Source organism: Haemaphysalis longicornis, unplaced genomic scaffold (assembly GCF_048455015.1).
Source record: "Haemaphysalis longicornis isolate Haplotype H1 unplaced genomic scaffold, Haemaphysalis longicornis Haplotype H1 scaffold_1, whole genome shotgun sequence".
Taxonomy (NCBI): domain Eukaryota; kingdom Metazoa; phylum Arthropoda; class Arachnida; order Ixodida; family Ixodidae; genus Haemaphysalis; species Haemaphysalis longicornis.
The window spans coordinates 73,657,986-73,671,434 of NW_027526203.1; the positions used below are offsets into that span (position 1 = coordinate 73,657,986).

At 47.1% G+C, this 13,449-nt stretch overlaps 1 protein-coding gene across 1 annotated transcript; it reads right to left on the minus strand.

The window, feature by feature from the left end:
• Positions 1–5,129: 5,129 nt before the first annotated feature.
• LOC144179220 (uncharacterized) lies at positions 5,130–12,930 on the minus strand. The gene is made up of 3 exons (XM_077707535.1): positions 12,799–12,930; positions 11,952–12,232; positions 5,130–5,190 (listed from the first exon to the last, which is right to left on the minus strand). The coding sequence occupies exons 1-3, from the start codon at positions 12,928–12,930 to the stop codon at positions 5,130–5,132; spliced, it is 474 nt and encodes a 157-aa protein (XP_077563661.1).
• Positions 12,931–13,449: the final 519 nt, after the last annotated feature.

Here is a 13,449-nt window from a genome sequence, read left to right on the forward strand (position 1 = left end):
CACTACGAAGTATGTTTTTCAAAATGGAGTTGACCATTAAATGCCACGTAGTTGAACAATGATAGTAAACAGTAATGGCATATCGTAAAGAACTGTAAACAAGTGCATGAAGAATGATTTTGCGAGTCTGGAATGTCATAAGATGTCGGCAGTTATAAAAAATGCACGATAATCCCCTGAGCTTACTACAGATATTAGTCAAATGCGTATTCCATATCATATCATAGTCAAAAGAGATCCCTAAATATTTTACACTGTCGGAATACAAAATCGGCGCACAAGTGCACGAAACACAAGAAGGGTGTAGAAAAAGTTGTAGATTGAGTGAAATTTGCTTGTGCGGATTTCGAAAACATACGAGCTTTGTTTTTTGTGTGTTTACCATGATGGAATTAACTTCAAACCAGTTCATAACAGAATGCACATCTTTTGAAGTGCATTAATTGATTCACAGTAAGCGGGGCGTGTCGACAAAAGGACAGTATCATCAGCGTATTGAAAAATAGGGCAATATGTCACCACCAAAGGCAGATCATTTGTGTAAAGATTAAACAATAGGGGCGATAAAATTGAGCCTTGAGGCAAGCCAGATTTTAACAATACTTTAGAACTAGAGTAATCCCCACACAAACAATCTGCGTTCTGTTGTCCAAGTAGTCCCCTAACAGTGCATTAAAAGGACCCCGGAACCCCAGAAGATTTAATTTTTCTAGCAAGAGATTATGGTGTACGGAATTGAATGCTCTGCTTACGTCAAGAAAGAGGCCACATGAAACCTCGTTATTTTCAAAGGCCGAATACAGCAAATCAGAAAAGTCTTCCAAAAGTGCAGTTGTGCATTTTCCCGGAGTGAAGCCATATTGTTCTCGCGATAGGACATCAAACTTTTCCAAAAAACTGGTCATGGTTACGAGAAGATGTTTTTCAAGAATCTGGACAATGGTAGATAGAATGGAAATAGGCCTGTAATTTTCAATTTTTTTGAATGAACCTTCTTTATGTAAAGGCTTTACGAGAGCAGTTTTTAATTCCTTGGGTATATAAGAGTGTTCTATGAAACTATTTATCATTTGCAGAAGTACTTCTTCCAACACTAAAAAATTACGCTGCAGTTCGTGAACACGCACTTTATCGATACCAGGTGCTTTATTTGGGCTAAGGCTAAATAAGATGTCACGAAGGTTTGCTGCCGTCATCGGGGGGAGGTAAGCTGAAGAAATGTTACTCCTAACATTTCGGAGAGCTTCAGTCCTGTCCAAATGGCCCCCCAAAGGCACCTGAGAGAAAAAAGTGTTGAATTTCTCCACCGTGTCCTGTACGTTGCTCAAATTTTTAGTGATTACTGCCGCTGCGGACTTTCGAGTATTCCGACCGAGTATTTCATTAATGGTAGACCAAGTGCGTCTCGGGCAATGCTTGTTATCTTGGAAAAATTTATTATAGTGAGAACGTTTTGCAGCGCGCAGTAGAGCACTGACCCTGTTACGTAATGTTTTGTATTCATTCTTTAGAGAGATATTATTAGGGCAGTGCTTGCAGCGTGCCCAGAGCAAGTCTCTCTCCTTAATAGATCGAAGTATATCACTACGTAACCATAGAACAGTCCCATTACGTTTTGTTACAATGATGCTTTTTTGAGCACTACTTCTAAGAGTGTTGAGAGTTTTCACAAACTCACTATAAAAGTTGAAATGGGAGACGTTCCTTAAAAACTCTGTCCAATCAAAAGTTGCGATCAAACTGTCAAATTTTGCTACATCCAGTATTGTTAAGTGCTGCTTCTCTATTCTAACTAAGTCTGGTTCGGGGAAAAAAAGGTGACAACCTACAAAGTAGTGATCGGACAGCTTGTGCTTAATGACAGCTGACATATGACGCACACTTGGGGCCCTAATATTGATGTGGTCCAAACAATTGAGGCGACCAGTTTGCTTCCAAGATGTTCTTCTCTTGTGTACGTACGAGGTAATAGTGGGGAGAATTCCCCACTTTGCCAGAACATTAAGGTATTCGTTTACTATTGGGCGTGAGGGTAACTTAACATCAAGATTAAAATCACCGACTAGACAGATAAATCTCGTGGAACGAACATTGCCGAGAATGTTGTCTAGCTCACTTACGAACACGTTTGCGTTTTCGGAGGGGGGTCTATAAACCGCAATTAATGTTAATTCTGCGTCTTGCAAACTTATTTGAAGCGCCACGCATTCTGCTACTGTGAACGTAACGTTTATCGAGGAAACAACCAAATTATCGCGAACATAAACCATAATTCCACCGCCCTTCCCAACACGGCGTGTAAACGAAAAGGACGAGTATTGCTGTAACTTAAATAAAGGTACTAAATCTTCATGTATATTAATTTCTGTTAACACCAACACATCGATAGGGGGAAGCGTCCACGAACAATAGCTGAAAATTCATCCCAGTGTTTTCTGATGCTACGTATATTTATATGAAGCTTCGACAATGACCTGGCATCGCTAGAATTTAGCTTACAGAAAGTTGTTATATCAGGACATTCTACGGAAGACAAGTTCATGGTTTTAGGTGATCAGATCAAGATCAGCATAGCCTTTTATGCGAAGCAGGGGTGCTGCTTCCATTTTCTTTGCGAAGATCTTGCCATTTTTTACCCACACAAACTTGAAACGATTTTCTTTGCCTTTCACCCGTGCGGCCCAGAACAGATTCTTGTTGAAGGCGGTCAAGTTCTCATTGAAATATAACTGGGGTTGCTTTTTCCGTTCTCCTAAAGTCCTTAGCTTTCCGCGGTCGTTCATCCATCTTTCTTTGATGGTAGAGGAAGAAAATTTGATCAGCACAGGTGGGGTGGCGTTACGTCTAGACGGAATACGGTGAGCGGCAACAACGTCATTGCTATCGAAATCAATTTCCAGTTTTTCTGCCAATTGTTGTAAGATTGGAATAAGCTCTTCGTTCTGTTCAACGGGCAGACCGTGAATTTCGAGGTTGGCAAGCCGGCTATATTGTTCCAGTTCATTAAGTTCACTACGAGCTTGGAGGATCTCCTGGGATTGCTCATGTACCGCGAGTTTTAATGTCTCGGTCTCGCCCTGCAGCTCGCCGATAACCATTTCATGTTTATTTGTAGAAGCAATCACCTGATCATATTTTTCAGACAGAAAAGCCATTGACGATTTCACGCCCTCAACCGATTCGTGCAGCGAGTTTACAGAGTCTTTTAGCGTGAAAAGCACATCAACTTTTGCAGCAAGGGAGCTGATAGCAGCATTCAGTGGCAGCAGCGCTTCTAGCTTAGAAGATAGTGCTGCGATTGCATCTGTGTTCGAGGATGGCTCCTCCTCGGTTGTGCTATGGCTATCGGACTGACATGGTCGGCAGCGCCAGCTGTCCTGCTTCGCAGCTCCCTTGCTTTCGGAGATACCAGCACAGGCTTTTCCGTAATGGTAGCATCGGTTGCATTCAACACAGCAAATAAATTTGTCGGGCTGCAGCTGTTTACGACATTTCCCACACTTTAGCAAACTCGTCATAATGTCAACAGGGCAGCAGTCAGTGGCAGGTCATTTCAATGCAGAGAAAGCTTTCTGAATTTTTCCCTCACCTGCAGAGATACAGCGATTAGGCACAGTCCAGCGCCTGCCACCGACTGCAAGGCTTTCCGGTAGCGGTGCAGTATTTATAGCCCTGGAGCAGACGAAGCGATCCTGGTGGCAGGAGATAGTGACGGTGCTGCGACGCTTACTGAAGAGAGGTTGTCCGGGGGTCACGCGCAGGCTTGTTCGCGCATCGGCAATTTGTAGCGGTCATCCGGGTGGGTGCAGATGCACTGACGTACGGGCTGAAGAGAGGTTGTCTGGGGGTCACGCGCAGGCTTGTTCGCGCATCGGCAATTTGTAGCGGTCATCCGGGTGGGTGCAGATGCACTGACGTACGGGCCTGCAGAGATACAGCAATTAGGCATAGTCCAGCGCCTGCCACCGACTGCCCATTCCCCTATGCCTCCTTTGGCGTTGTAGACTGCCGGCATTTCTTCCTATATATATATTTGTTTTCAGCATTTTCGATCCTTATTTTTGCGCACCGCCACTAGTTCGTGACGTCTCAATGGGGTTTATGAACTCTCACGATGTCACCTACAAGCAGAAGCCAGCTTTTGTAGGCGCCCTTGCTTGTCACCATCCACCTTCCTTGCGTATCACAATCTTTGCCGCCTCTCTAGGACCCGATGCTGAGCCGCTTCAGCGGCTCATCATGGGGTTTTATAAACTATTTAGACCCGATCATTCAAGTTAACGGGACCTGAGCGTGCCACTTTGAAGCCGGTTTTGAGTGATTGTTTCATATGCGGTGGCTGCAAATGTGGAGGAGGGCGTAGTGCAGCTTCTTTACGCACTTGTGGCGCTGTTTATCTCCTTGCTCCACTCACAGTCTGTTGGAAGCACACAATGCGGAAGCGTTCTTTGCCACCGTGGAGGCCCCTTTGAGATGTTTGCCCCTTCGAATGGGTGTGGATGTGAATGACTGCGTATTGCCGTTCCATGTCCCCGGAAAGTGCTGGCTGCTTGCGCAGCCGACATTTTGAGGTGCTACTCTTCGGAGCTCACGAAATGCCAGCTTCGTCATGCCACCAATAGATTTGCATTGAGGTCAAAATTTCCGCCCACAAAACTCAGACTAACCAATTTATAGACCATTGGCAGTATTCTTTCCCTCCAAATAAAAACGGGATTCCATCTGTTTTCAGCAAAGTTCGATATTTTTTGGTTTCCTTGTTTGGGGTGCGCGGAAAAATCGGCGCAGGACGGAAATTTTTACGGAGGGAGTTTGTTTACTAGGACGGCTGTCGCTCTTGTTTCATCAAAACTATACAAAAACAAAATACATGACAATCGGCTGCTCAGTCGATTCTATATCAGATCGAGTCTGTGTTCCAGGTACTCAGCAGCGGTCGGTGTTAATGAATGTGTGGGGGACCATAACGAGGGACTGCCTTGGCCATCTCATTAGGCTTCCACGCCTTTTCAACTCGCCCGCATCCTGCCACGTCATCGACAATGAGCTCATCGCCAACGCCCTGAACGGGCCCTTCAAAGAGGGGTGCTACATCACACAAGATCGAAGCCCTGCACATTCAAAGCCGTTTAGCGGCTACTGGAAGAGCCCGGTGAGCGGCTGTTTGTGTAGCCTCCGAATGGGGCCGACCTGCACCCCACAGAGAACATTTGGGGAGAATTGAAATATAATTTTGCTCATCTCTACCTAAGGATAGCATCGTACTAGTGAACACTAAACAGAGACAAAGGTAAAAGAGGCGATGAAACACACCTTTGTCTCTGTTCAGTGTTCGCTAGTACGATGATTTCCTTAGTAACCAACTCGACCAACTTGCCGCCGTAGGGATCTCTACCTAACCACGGCGACCACCGACTATATGTGGCTGGCCTAGGCGGAATTGGAAGCCCTCCGCTAGAAGCTGCAGGGCACGCTGAGGAACTGTACGCCTCACTGCCCCGCAGGATTCATCATGCCATTAGGGTAGAAGGCGCCTTCAATTGTCATTGAAGGTGTGAATTGAACATACCTTTTTTGTAACACGTGAATTACTTCATACAAGAAATTTTAGATGCGGAGCAGCTTATGGTCGCGCCTGTTCCCTCCGCCGTTGTGCGGCGGCCGTTGTGCGGGGTCCACACCCCCACTGCACATGCGCATCCTCCTGCCGGTCCTCTCTTCTCCTTGTCTCATCTCCTCTCCTCTCCGGCATTCCTCCTCTCCTCTGCGACGCTCCTCTCATCTCCGGCGCATTCCTGTCTTCTCTTCGAAGCTCCTCTCCTCTCCGTGATTGGGCAACGAATGGCAACACCTGCGGCTCCGCGCACGATAATGGAAGCAGCTTAGGGTTAGAGGCGCGACGGTAGCCGCTGCATACTCCGCTGTGGGCGCCACTGTAGCCTTGCGGTATAAATGACGCGCGCGCGCTCCGCTCCCCTCATTCTCCTCCCGCAACGACGCGATCGAACTGAAAACTAATGGGAACTTGAGTCGACCCCATGGCTGCTTCGCATACTACTCAGGGTTACCCTACGGGAAGATGGTGAAATTTTTTTATGTACCTAATATTTTATGGAAAAGAATTTTCATATTTCAAAACAAAAATATTTTTGTTTTGAAATATGAAAATTATTTTCATGCATTGAAGACGTAAATGAATTGGACAGTCAAGATCCCGACGTTGCCCATTTATGCTCACACACCCTCCAGAATATGAACCTGATTGCAACTACTTTCCCGCTGCTAGAAGGTTATACAAAGTGTTTTTAACAGCGGAGTTGTATGGCTGCGCTTTGCTATAGTTGCGTGGTATCGTGTTGCGCTCCGGCCGGAGCCGGTTTTTCTGTCGCGAAAAAACCAGTTCCCTGTAGGACAAATGGATAAGCCTGATAAAAAAAATCTAAAAAGATACTAGGGCCTCCATATTTTAGGAAGGCTTCTAAATTGCCCCTGCAGAAAGGTCTTCTAGCAATGCATTTGTCCTCAGAGGTGAAGCCAAATAAGAACAAATCGGTGTAAGCTTGGTTTTTGTAAGCTGGCTTTCCCACATTGCGTTTTGCACAGTGAAGCATGGTCATTTACGGATATAAAATGATTACCGAAAACGGCTCTAAATTTTGTGTCATTGAGTTCATTTACGGAATTAGCATGATTACAGAAAACGGCTCCAAATGGGGTGTTATTGGGTTCATTTACGTAAATAGAATAATTACAGAAAACGGATCCAAATCTGGTGTATATGGAGTTCATTTACGGAAGTAGAATGATTACAGAAAACGGCTATAAATTTGCTGTTATTGAGTTCATTTACGAAAATAGAATGATTACAGAAAACGACTCCGAATTGGGTGTTATTGAGTTCATTTACGGAAGTAGAATGACTACAGAAAACGTCTCTAAATTTGATGTTATTGAGTTAACAGTTCAGCAAACGATATAGAATTACTGTCTGCTGCCAAGACATGTCCATCCACGAAACTAGCTTGGTAACGCAAAACAGCTCTGACAGTTGCTTTACCGGAACTATCGGGAAATAAATTATATGACCACGAGCCGCTAAGACGACTCCAACGTTACGCACCACAGCTCCGCTGGCCATCCTTCACGTAGTGGAAGGTCACTGAATATTCTAACGACCCGTGTCGAAGCATCGGCTAATATTTTCTTTACCTTACCATCGACATAACAGCGTCAAAGGGCTTAAATCAAAGCTGCAAGCTTTCCTCAATTAGTAGAAGGTGCTCGTGAAAAATAACAACGCCCGTTTCAATGCGTCAAAAAAAAAAAAGGCGCCCTATGATGCCGCTGTAATAGAAGACAACGATTGTATCTATTCTTAACAGCGTTCTTAAAGGGACCCAGAAAAGCCTTCTGTAAAAGTTACAAAAGGCATGTATTGTCACGTAGCACCAATATAGCGATGCAATGCCGTTGGAATTATTGATCTACATTGAGTATTAGCTGCGCCAGAAGCAATTAAATGCACCTCTCCCCACTTGCCGATCGACTCCTCCTCCCTCTCTGCCTCCTTCAAAGCAGCTAGCTACATTCCTGCGCCTAGGCTCGCGTCAATCACTGCGGACCCGCCTTTGCCGCCTTTGCCTCGGGATCGCGCAGGAAGGAGGAAGAGCAGCCGGAAGCCAATGGCAGTGACGCCGCCGGCGGCCGACCTTGCCGGCGGTTGGGCGAATCAGGGGGCGCCTTCGCCGTTGCGTCACCCGCGGTCGCCGTTGCGTCAGCCGCGGTCGGCTCGCTGCGGCGTCGCGCTCATCGGCTGAGAAAGGCGATCTTCAAAAATTGTTTGCAAATTATCTGTACAACGTATGGGGCTCACACTTGGCTCAAAAATCCCCCGTTATGTGTTCTACCACCTGAATGCATTTGATTGCCACCTTCACAAAGCTTTTCGGGGTCCCTTTAAACACAGAAAATTTCCACCGCATGGGCTCTTTGCATTTTCCTTTATTCAGAACAGACCTGAACTGAGTGGCAGCAGTAACTTGGGGGAAGCCAAAAAAAAAAAAAAGTCAGTGTTAGAAGCGGGGTTTCTTTTTTCTAATTACAAACATTTCTGTGATTGTGCTTTCTATATTGTCCAGGGCAATCTTGTTGTCGGATCACCATTAATATAATGCAAACACAGGCTATGGCGCACAGCAGCGACCTCCAATTTTATGCCTCTCTACCGAGCGCGTGACAAGGCACGTTTCCCAGCGCGCGTAGCTTCATTTAGTTCAACAGCGGCGGGTTTGGTAGCCGCTGATGCCTGCGCACGGCGATGCAACCAGCGCCCCTCTATAGCCGAGCGCGGCCTTTCGAAGACCGTCACGCCCAGTATGACAAGCCAGCAGAGCGGCGATAGAACATATCAGATATGGCAGCGGGGGCAGTGCGAGCACACGACCGGCGCTCCTTGGTTCCCGTCGGCGCCCATACGCGGCGCAGCGATGTAGTTCGGCCACCGCTCCCGTGCTCCGTTTACATCTGCGCGCACCTCTACATGCCCGCACACCGCTGCGGAAGCCCTCCTCCCGGAGGCAGAAGTCAAGGGTCACTTGGCGCGGTCCGCTTCCCGGACGAGGTCCTAGCACTACGGAACACTACGGAGCGGGAAAAAAACAGGCTTTAGAACGAAAAGGGCGGAACGGGGAAGGGTGTCGGCGTTCAGTTCTTGCCAAGGCCATAGTAGGGGCTTTTGAAGCCAACCCCAGCTTATCGTGGAGGCCTGAGGGGCTTATGTCCGGAACGTCGGCGGCAACAGTAAGTCGTGCCTTGAAAGCTTTATTTAACCAGGGACAGCTGCAATGACGACGACGAAATTGAAGGCGAAAGCAACTGACAATACAAGGCCAATCACCCCTACGCGGGTATGTGCCACAAGAAAGGACTGCAAAGAGGAAGAGGGAGATGTCGGAAAACTTTTTCCAACCGGTCTAAATTATCTTTCCTAAGCGTCTCGTGAGTAGATAAGAATTCCATTCATTTTAACCATCCTCTGTTGATTGGCCGATCCCGTGATTGGGTATGTGCCATACCTAAAGGCGCAACAACAACAACGTGGGATTGCATTTTTATGACAGAATTTTTAGCAATAACCCTCCTTCTATGTAAAGTAACGCAGAATGTATCAGAAGTTATCCTATTATCCGAGTCGACGTCATGTATATCCAGCTAACATCCCCTTCCGACTCTCCATTGTACCGACACTATTGTTTTTGTAGCGTGAGCTACACTGGCCGAGGTTGAGCAGTTTCGTGTGGCTCCTGGAGAGCCGTTCTGCGCATGCGCGAGGAGCAGTGACGTCACACGGAGCACAGAACGTTGCTCGCTGCCCGGCGTCTCTCACACACCCCATGCGCCCAGCGTCTTTGCTGATCTCCGTTCCGCACGTGTACGCCCGGTCCATTTGATGATCATGCGAGGGGTGGCCGGGCATGGAACCGATGGCTCGTGCGTCGCAGAAACACCGGCGTGCGCCTGTGGAACCAGCTTAGCTCTGGGGCGCTTGGTGACGCTGCGGCGGAGCCGCTTCATAAATAAACATGTGTCGCATAATGAGTATATCGTGTATGTGTCATTGAAGCAACAGTAAGCATGATAATCAATCTAGTCCCAGAGAACAAGGAAAGCTAAGAATAACAAGCTGAACCTTAGCTCAGGCTACGCATATCCTGGCATAGCCGAGCTAAGTCACTGCTATTTTTTTTTGTTCCAATGCACATGAACGAGGTACATTTAGCTTGGGTCCCTGGCCATACGGACATCTGGGGCAACGATCTAGTGGACCATTTAGTTAATCTCGCTCTCACAGCTCCGGTTCAGTTTGGCATACCTAATCTGGCCGTTTTTGCCTCTCCAAGATTAAGACCATATTGGCATTTATACGCTACTCCTTCAGGTTCACTCCTGTCATTTCAAAAGTATTAATATTTAGAGTTTGGGTGGAATGTTCGTTTTTGTGGTTCTGGGCAATGCGAAGTAACGTTCAGGATTACAAGGCTAAATTTCTATCTGTTTAGAACAGGGCTTTCACCTATTCGTGCGGTGCCAGGTCCCTGCAACAATCGAACATTTTTTTTCTCACGTGACGCCGCTTCTCGGAAGCTAGACAATTGCTTGTGAAGGACCCAATTGAACATTTATCGTTGTCTTTATCGATGCCACTTATATTAGCTATTGGCGCAGCCGATGTGGGGTATGCAAAAAGAAATATATATATATATATATATATATATATATATATATATATATATATATATATATATATATATATATATATATATATATATATATATATATATATATATATATATATATATATAGATATAAACGTATTCACGATTTTCGTTCTGCTTCAGGCCGTTTGAGTTCATCAATAGGGCTGATTAATGGGTAATTCGGGTTTTAATCATAACGAGGTTTCATTTTACGGCACCTGTCTCTCGGGAAACGAATTAGTATTTTGAGGTCCTCACAAATTTAAACATGCGAGTTAGCCCTGGTCAATACCCCTTGTGGGTACGTGCCAAAAACATTGAGGGCATCATCGTAATCATAATAAGAATCATAATCATAACCATAATCATAATCATAATCAAGACCGACTGGGGTCTGAGTGCGCTGAAGAAAAGGGCGAAATTCATCCGAGGACGGCGATGGTGTAGCAACGCAGGGACGTCGCCAGCTCTCGCGGCACAGCGGAGCCCGCAGAGCCGGATACCCGTTCCTACCCAATCTGCAGGCGCCAAGCTTGGCGCCAGGTAGCCTGGCCGTCGTTCCTTCCTGCGGTGGACGCCACGTCGTGGGGCGGACCGCCCGAGGCCACCCTAGTGTGCGTCGGGGAGCCCCGGTTCACGCCGATCAAGGCAGTCCAGGCAGCGCCACAACGCCCCTTTTGCGCCCTCGGTGCGAAACTGTGGACATCTACCATGCAGCCACGAGTCAGCAGTACCGCGGCAGCAAGAAGTCATCGCAACCACGCACCATACGTCTACCAAGTTTGACTCTGATATCTCTACGAGCAAACATTACCTGTGAGCTTGTTCTATTATTACCTGTGAGCTTGTTTTATCCTCACAGACACACTTATCTAACTGCGAAACTCTCGTTTCTGCTATGACTACCATGACTAGGACCTTAGTCGTTACTTTTGTATTCAGTGGTTGGCGTCGTCTTTTTTATTGTGTCGTTCGCGTGTTAAGTTTCTATTGCACCTTCCTATAAATGTCGCTCTCCCGTTTTCCCGAGAAACATGTTGCTATGCTTCATTTGCCTCTTGCGTACATGCGTCGTCTCGTCGGACGAACCCTACCTGCATATGGTCACAAATTGTAAACGTCTCAGCCTATAAAAACTGCATGTCGGCCAGAAGCTGAAGGGCGACGACTGAGAACGTAGTTCGAGCTTTTGGCGTTCTGAGCTCAGGCACATCGCGGCCGATCCTGGACACCTAAAGTTGCTTATATTCAATGATGAGGCAGCATTCCAATTGGACGGGCGCGTAAACCGCCAATTGACGCGTTTTTAGTGAAAACAAATCCTCATTCTGTGACCACAACGGCAGTCAACTCCCCAGGTGTAATCGTCGGGTGCGGAATCCGGCGAGAGGGCTGATAGGGTTGTCTTTTTTTTTTCGACAGCACTGTCACAGCCGAACCCTATCTGCCACTCTTCGAAGATTGTTGTTTTGACCGAGCTTGTGAAATACCACATGCAGAAAGAGGTTTACATTTTCCAACAGGGTGGAGCACCAGCCCACTCCGCCGCTTAAAGTGGCCATGCAGACAAAATGCAAGTTTGTTTTATTCTAAAGAATTCGTGTTTCATAGTGCCCCCAGCGCTTGGCCGGCAGCAAACGATGCCGTGTTCACTGAGAAATTATTCAATGTAGGTTAAAATTTTGATTCTCCTGCCATGTCGGCATGTCGTCGCCCTCGGCCTCGGTGATGACGCGGATGACCCGGCCGCGGCGGTGGCTACTCAGGATGGTATCACCCAGGGCGTGGCAGGTGATTATGTAGACGCACACGTGGAGCGTCCGTTCCGCCGACGTGAGCGTGTGAACGAGCGTGCGGAGCGACGTGGGGCCATGAAGGAGGGGGTTGTCACACGTGCAGCTGGGGTTGCCACACGTGTCGGAGTTGTCACACGTTTCCTTAGGGCACGCCACGCCTGGGTCAGGGAAAAAGATTGCCTGGGACAGCAGACATGTTCCAGCTCAGCAGCTCCATGACCGTATGCAGAATGCGCGGTTTCACTGAACCTTCAAATTAGGTAGCTTTCAGCGAGACAAAACGTCCTAATAAGCGCACGTTATCAGGCCGCGAAGATGCATGTTGGCGACTCGATGTAAATCAAGGCCAGGTTTACAACAACCAGTCCCTTCATTTTTGGTTTATCGTGTCGCACAAATTCAGGAGCTCAGAAATTCTATAACATATTACATTTGAGTTGTACTTGCAAGCCTAAATTCAGAGTTACACTGTTGTGATAGAGACCAAGATGAGCAACTTACCTCTCATCGCCCGCGTACGTGCGCTTTCGCCCCGCAAGCATTGCGCGTGGGCTAATGGCGTCGCTGCGACGCTATGGTAGTACGCAACTCCCCGCGCTCCCAAGTGACATCAAAAGAGAGACAGACAGTACGCGGTCTTGAAAATGCGCAGGTGGTGAAGGGCCGGACGTTCTGATACGTTGCGTACACGTTTCGAATATGATCGGCAAGCTGCTATCATTTGCTGCGTTTAGCGTGCAGCCCACCTGATTGCCGAGGGCTTGCGCTTTCTTGCTCAGGGAGCGCTTCTTCCTACGCGTAGCGCTCAAGTAGACGTAGGCCACTTCGCTGAACACTGACAGGCCAAGCACGACGGTCAGCATGTCAGAGAGGCGCATCGTGGAAAATCCTGTTTCCAATCATTCGCACGGACCTGAAAAATATACGCGATATAAATCCACATGCCGGGCCCACAGCCGCCACTACGGACTTGGAGGGGAATGTTAATGATGATTATTTCCCTGAAAAAAGTAAAAATAACTGCCCTAAAGTATGTAAAACCAACGTAACATTCTTTACAAAAAGTAAATAAATAAAAGAATTGTAATATGGTTTGTTTTCACGCTGCTAGCACGAAACATCGATTGGTTTAGTTACCGTTAAAAAAGGCAGCGTCTTGTGCCCTGCGTGGGGCACGAGACCGAGCCGGGAAAAACCGCTCCCATGGGGTACCAGCCCACAATACATGATGACAATTTTAACTATCTTTCAGATTTTCCTTTGTTCTATTAAAACAACCACCTGCCCCAAAATATGCCTAACTCCTAACGAACTTGATTGCTATCACTTAAAAAATGTGCGCTCCGTAATCTAAAACGTGCGAAATTGAAATGCCAACAATTCTACAGCAGCTCTCA

Excerpts from the sequence above, each read along its gene's own strand:
- LOC144179220 (XM_077707535.1), bottom strand. The coding sequence starts at position 12,930 with ATGCGCCTCTCTGACATGCTGACCGTCGTGCTTGGCCTGTCAGTGTTC. Across the intron at positions 12,233-12,798 it reads CGCAAGCCCTCGGCAATCAG|GCAATCTTTTTCCCTGACCC; the intron begins GTGGGCTGCACG and ends CTGCTGTCCCAG. Across the intron at positions 5,191-11,951 it reads GGCGACGACATGCCGACATG|GTCGGCCCCATTCGGAGGCT; the intron begins GCAGGAGAATCA and ends TGTGGGGTGCAG.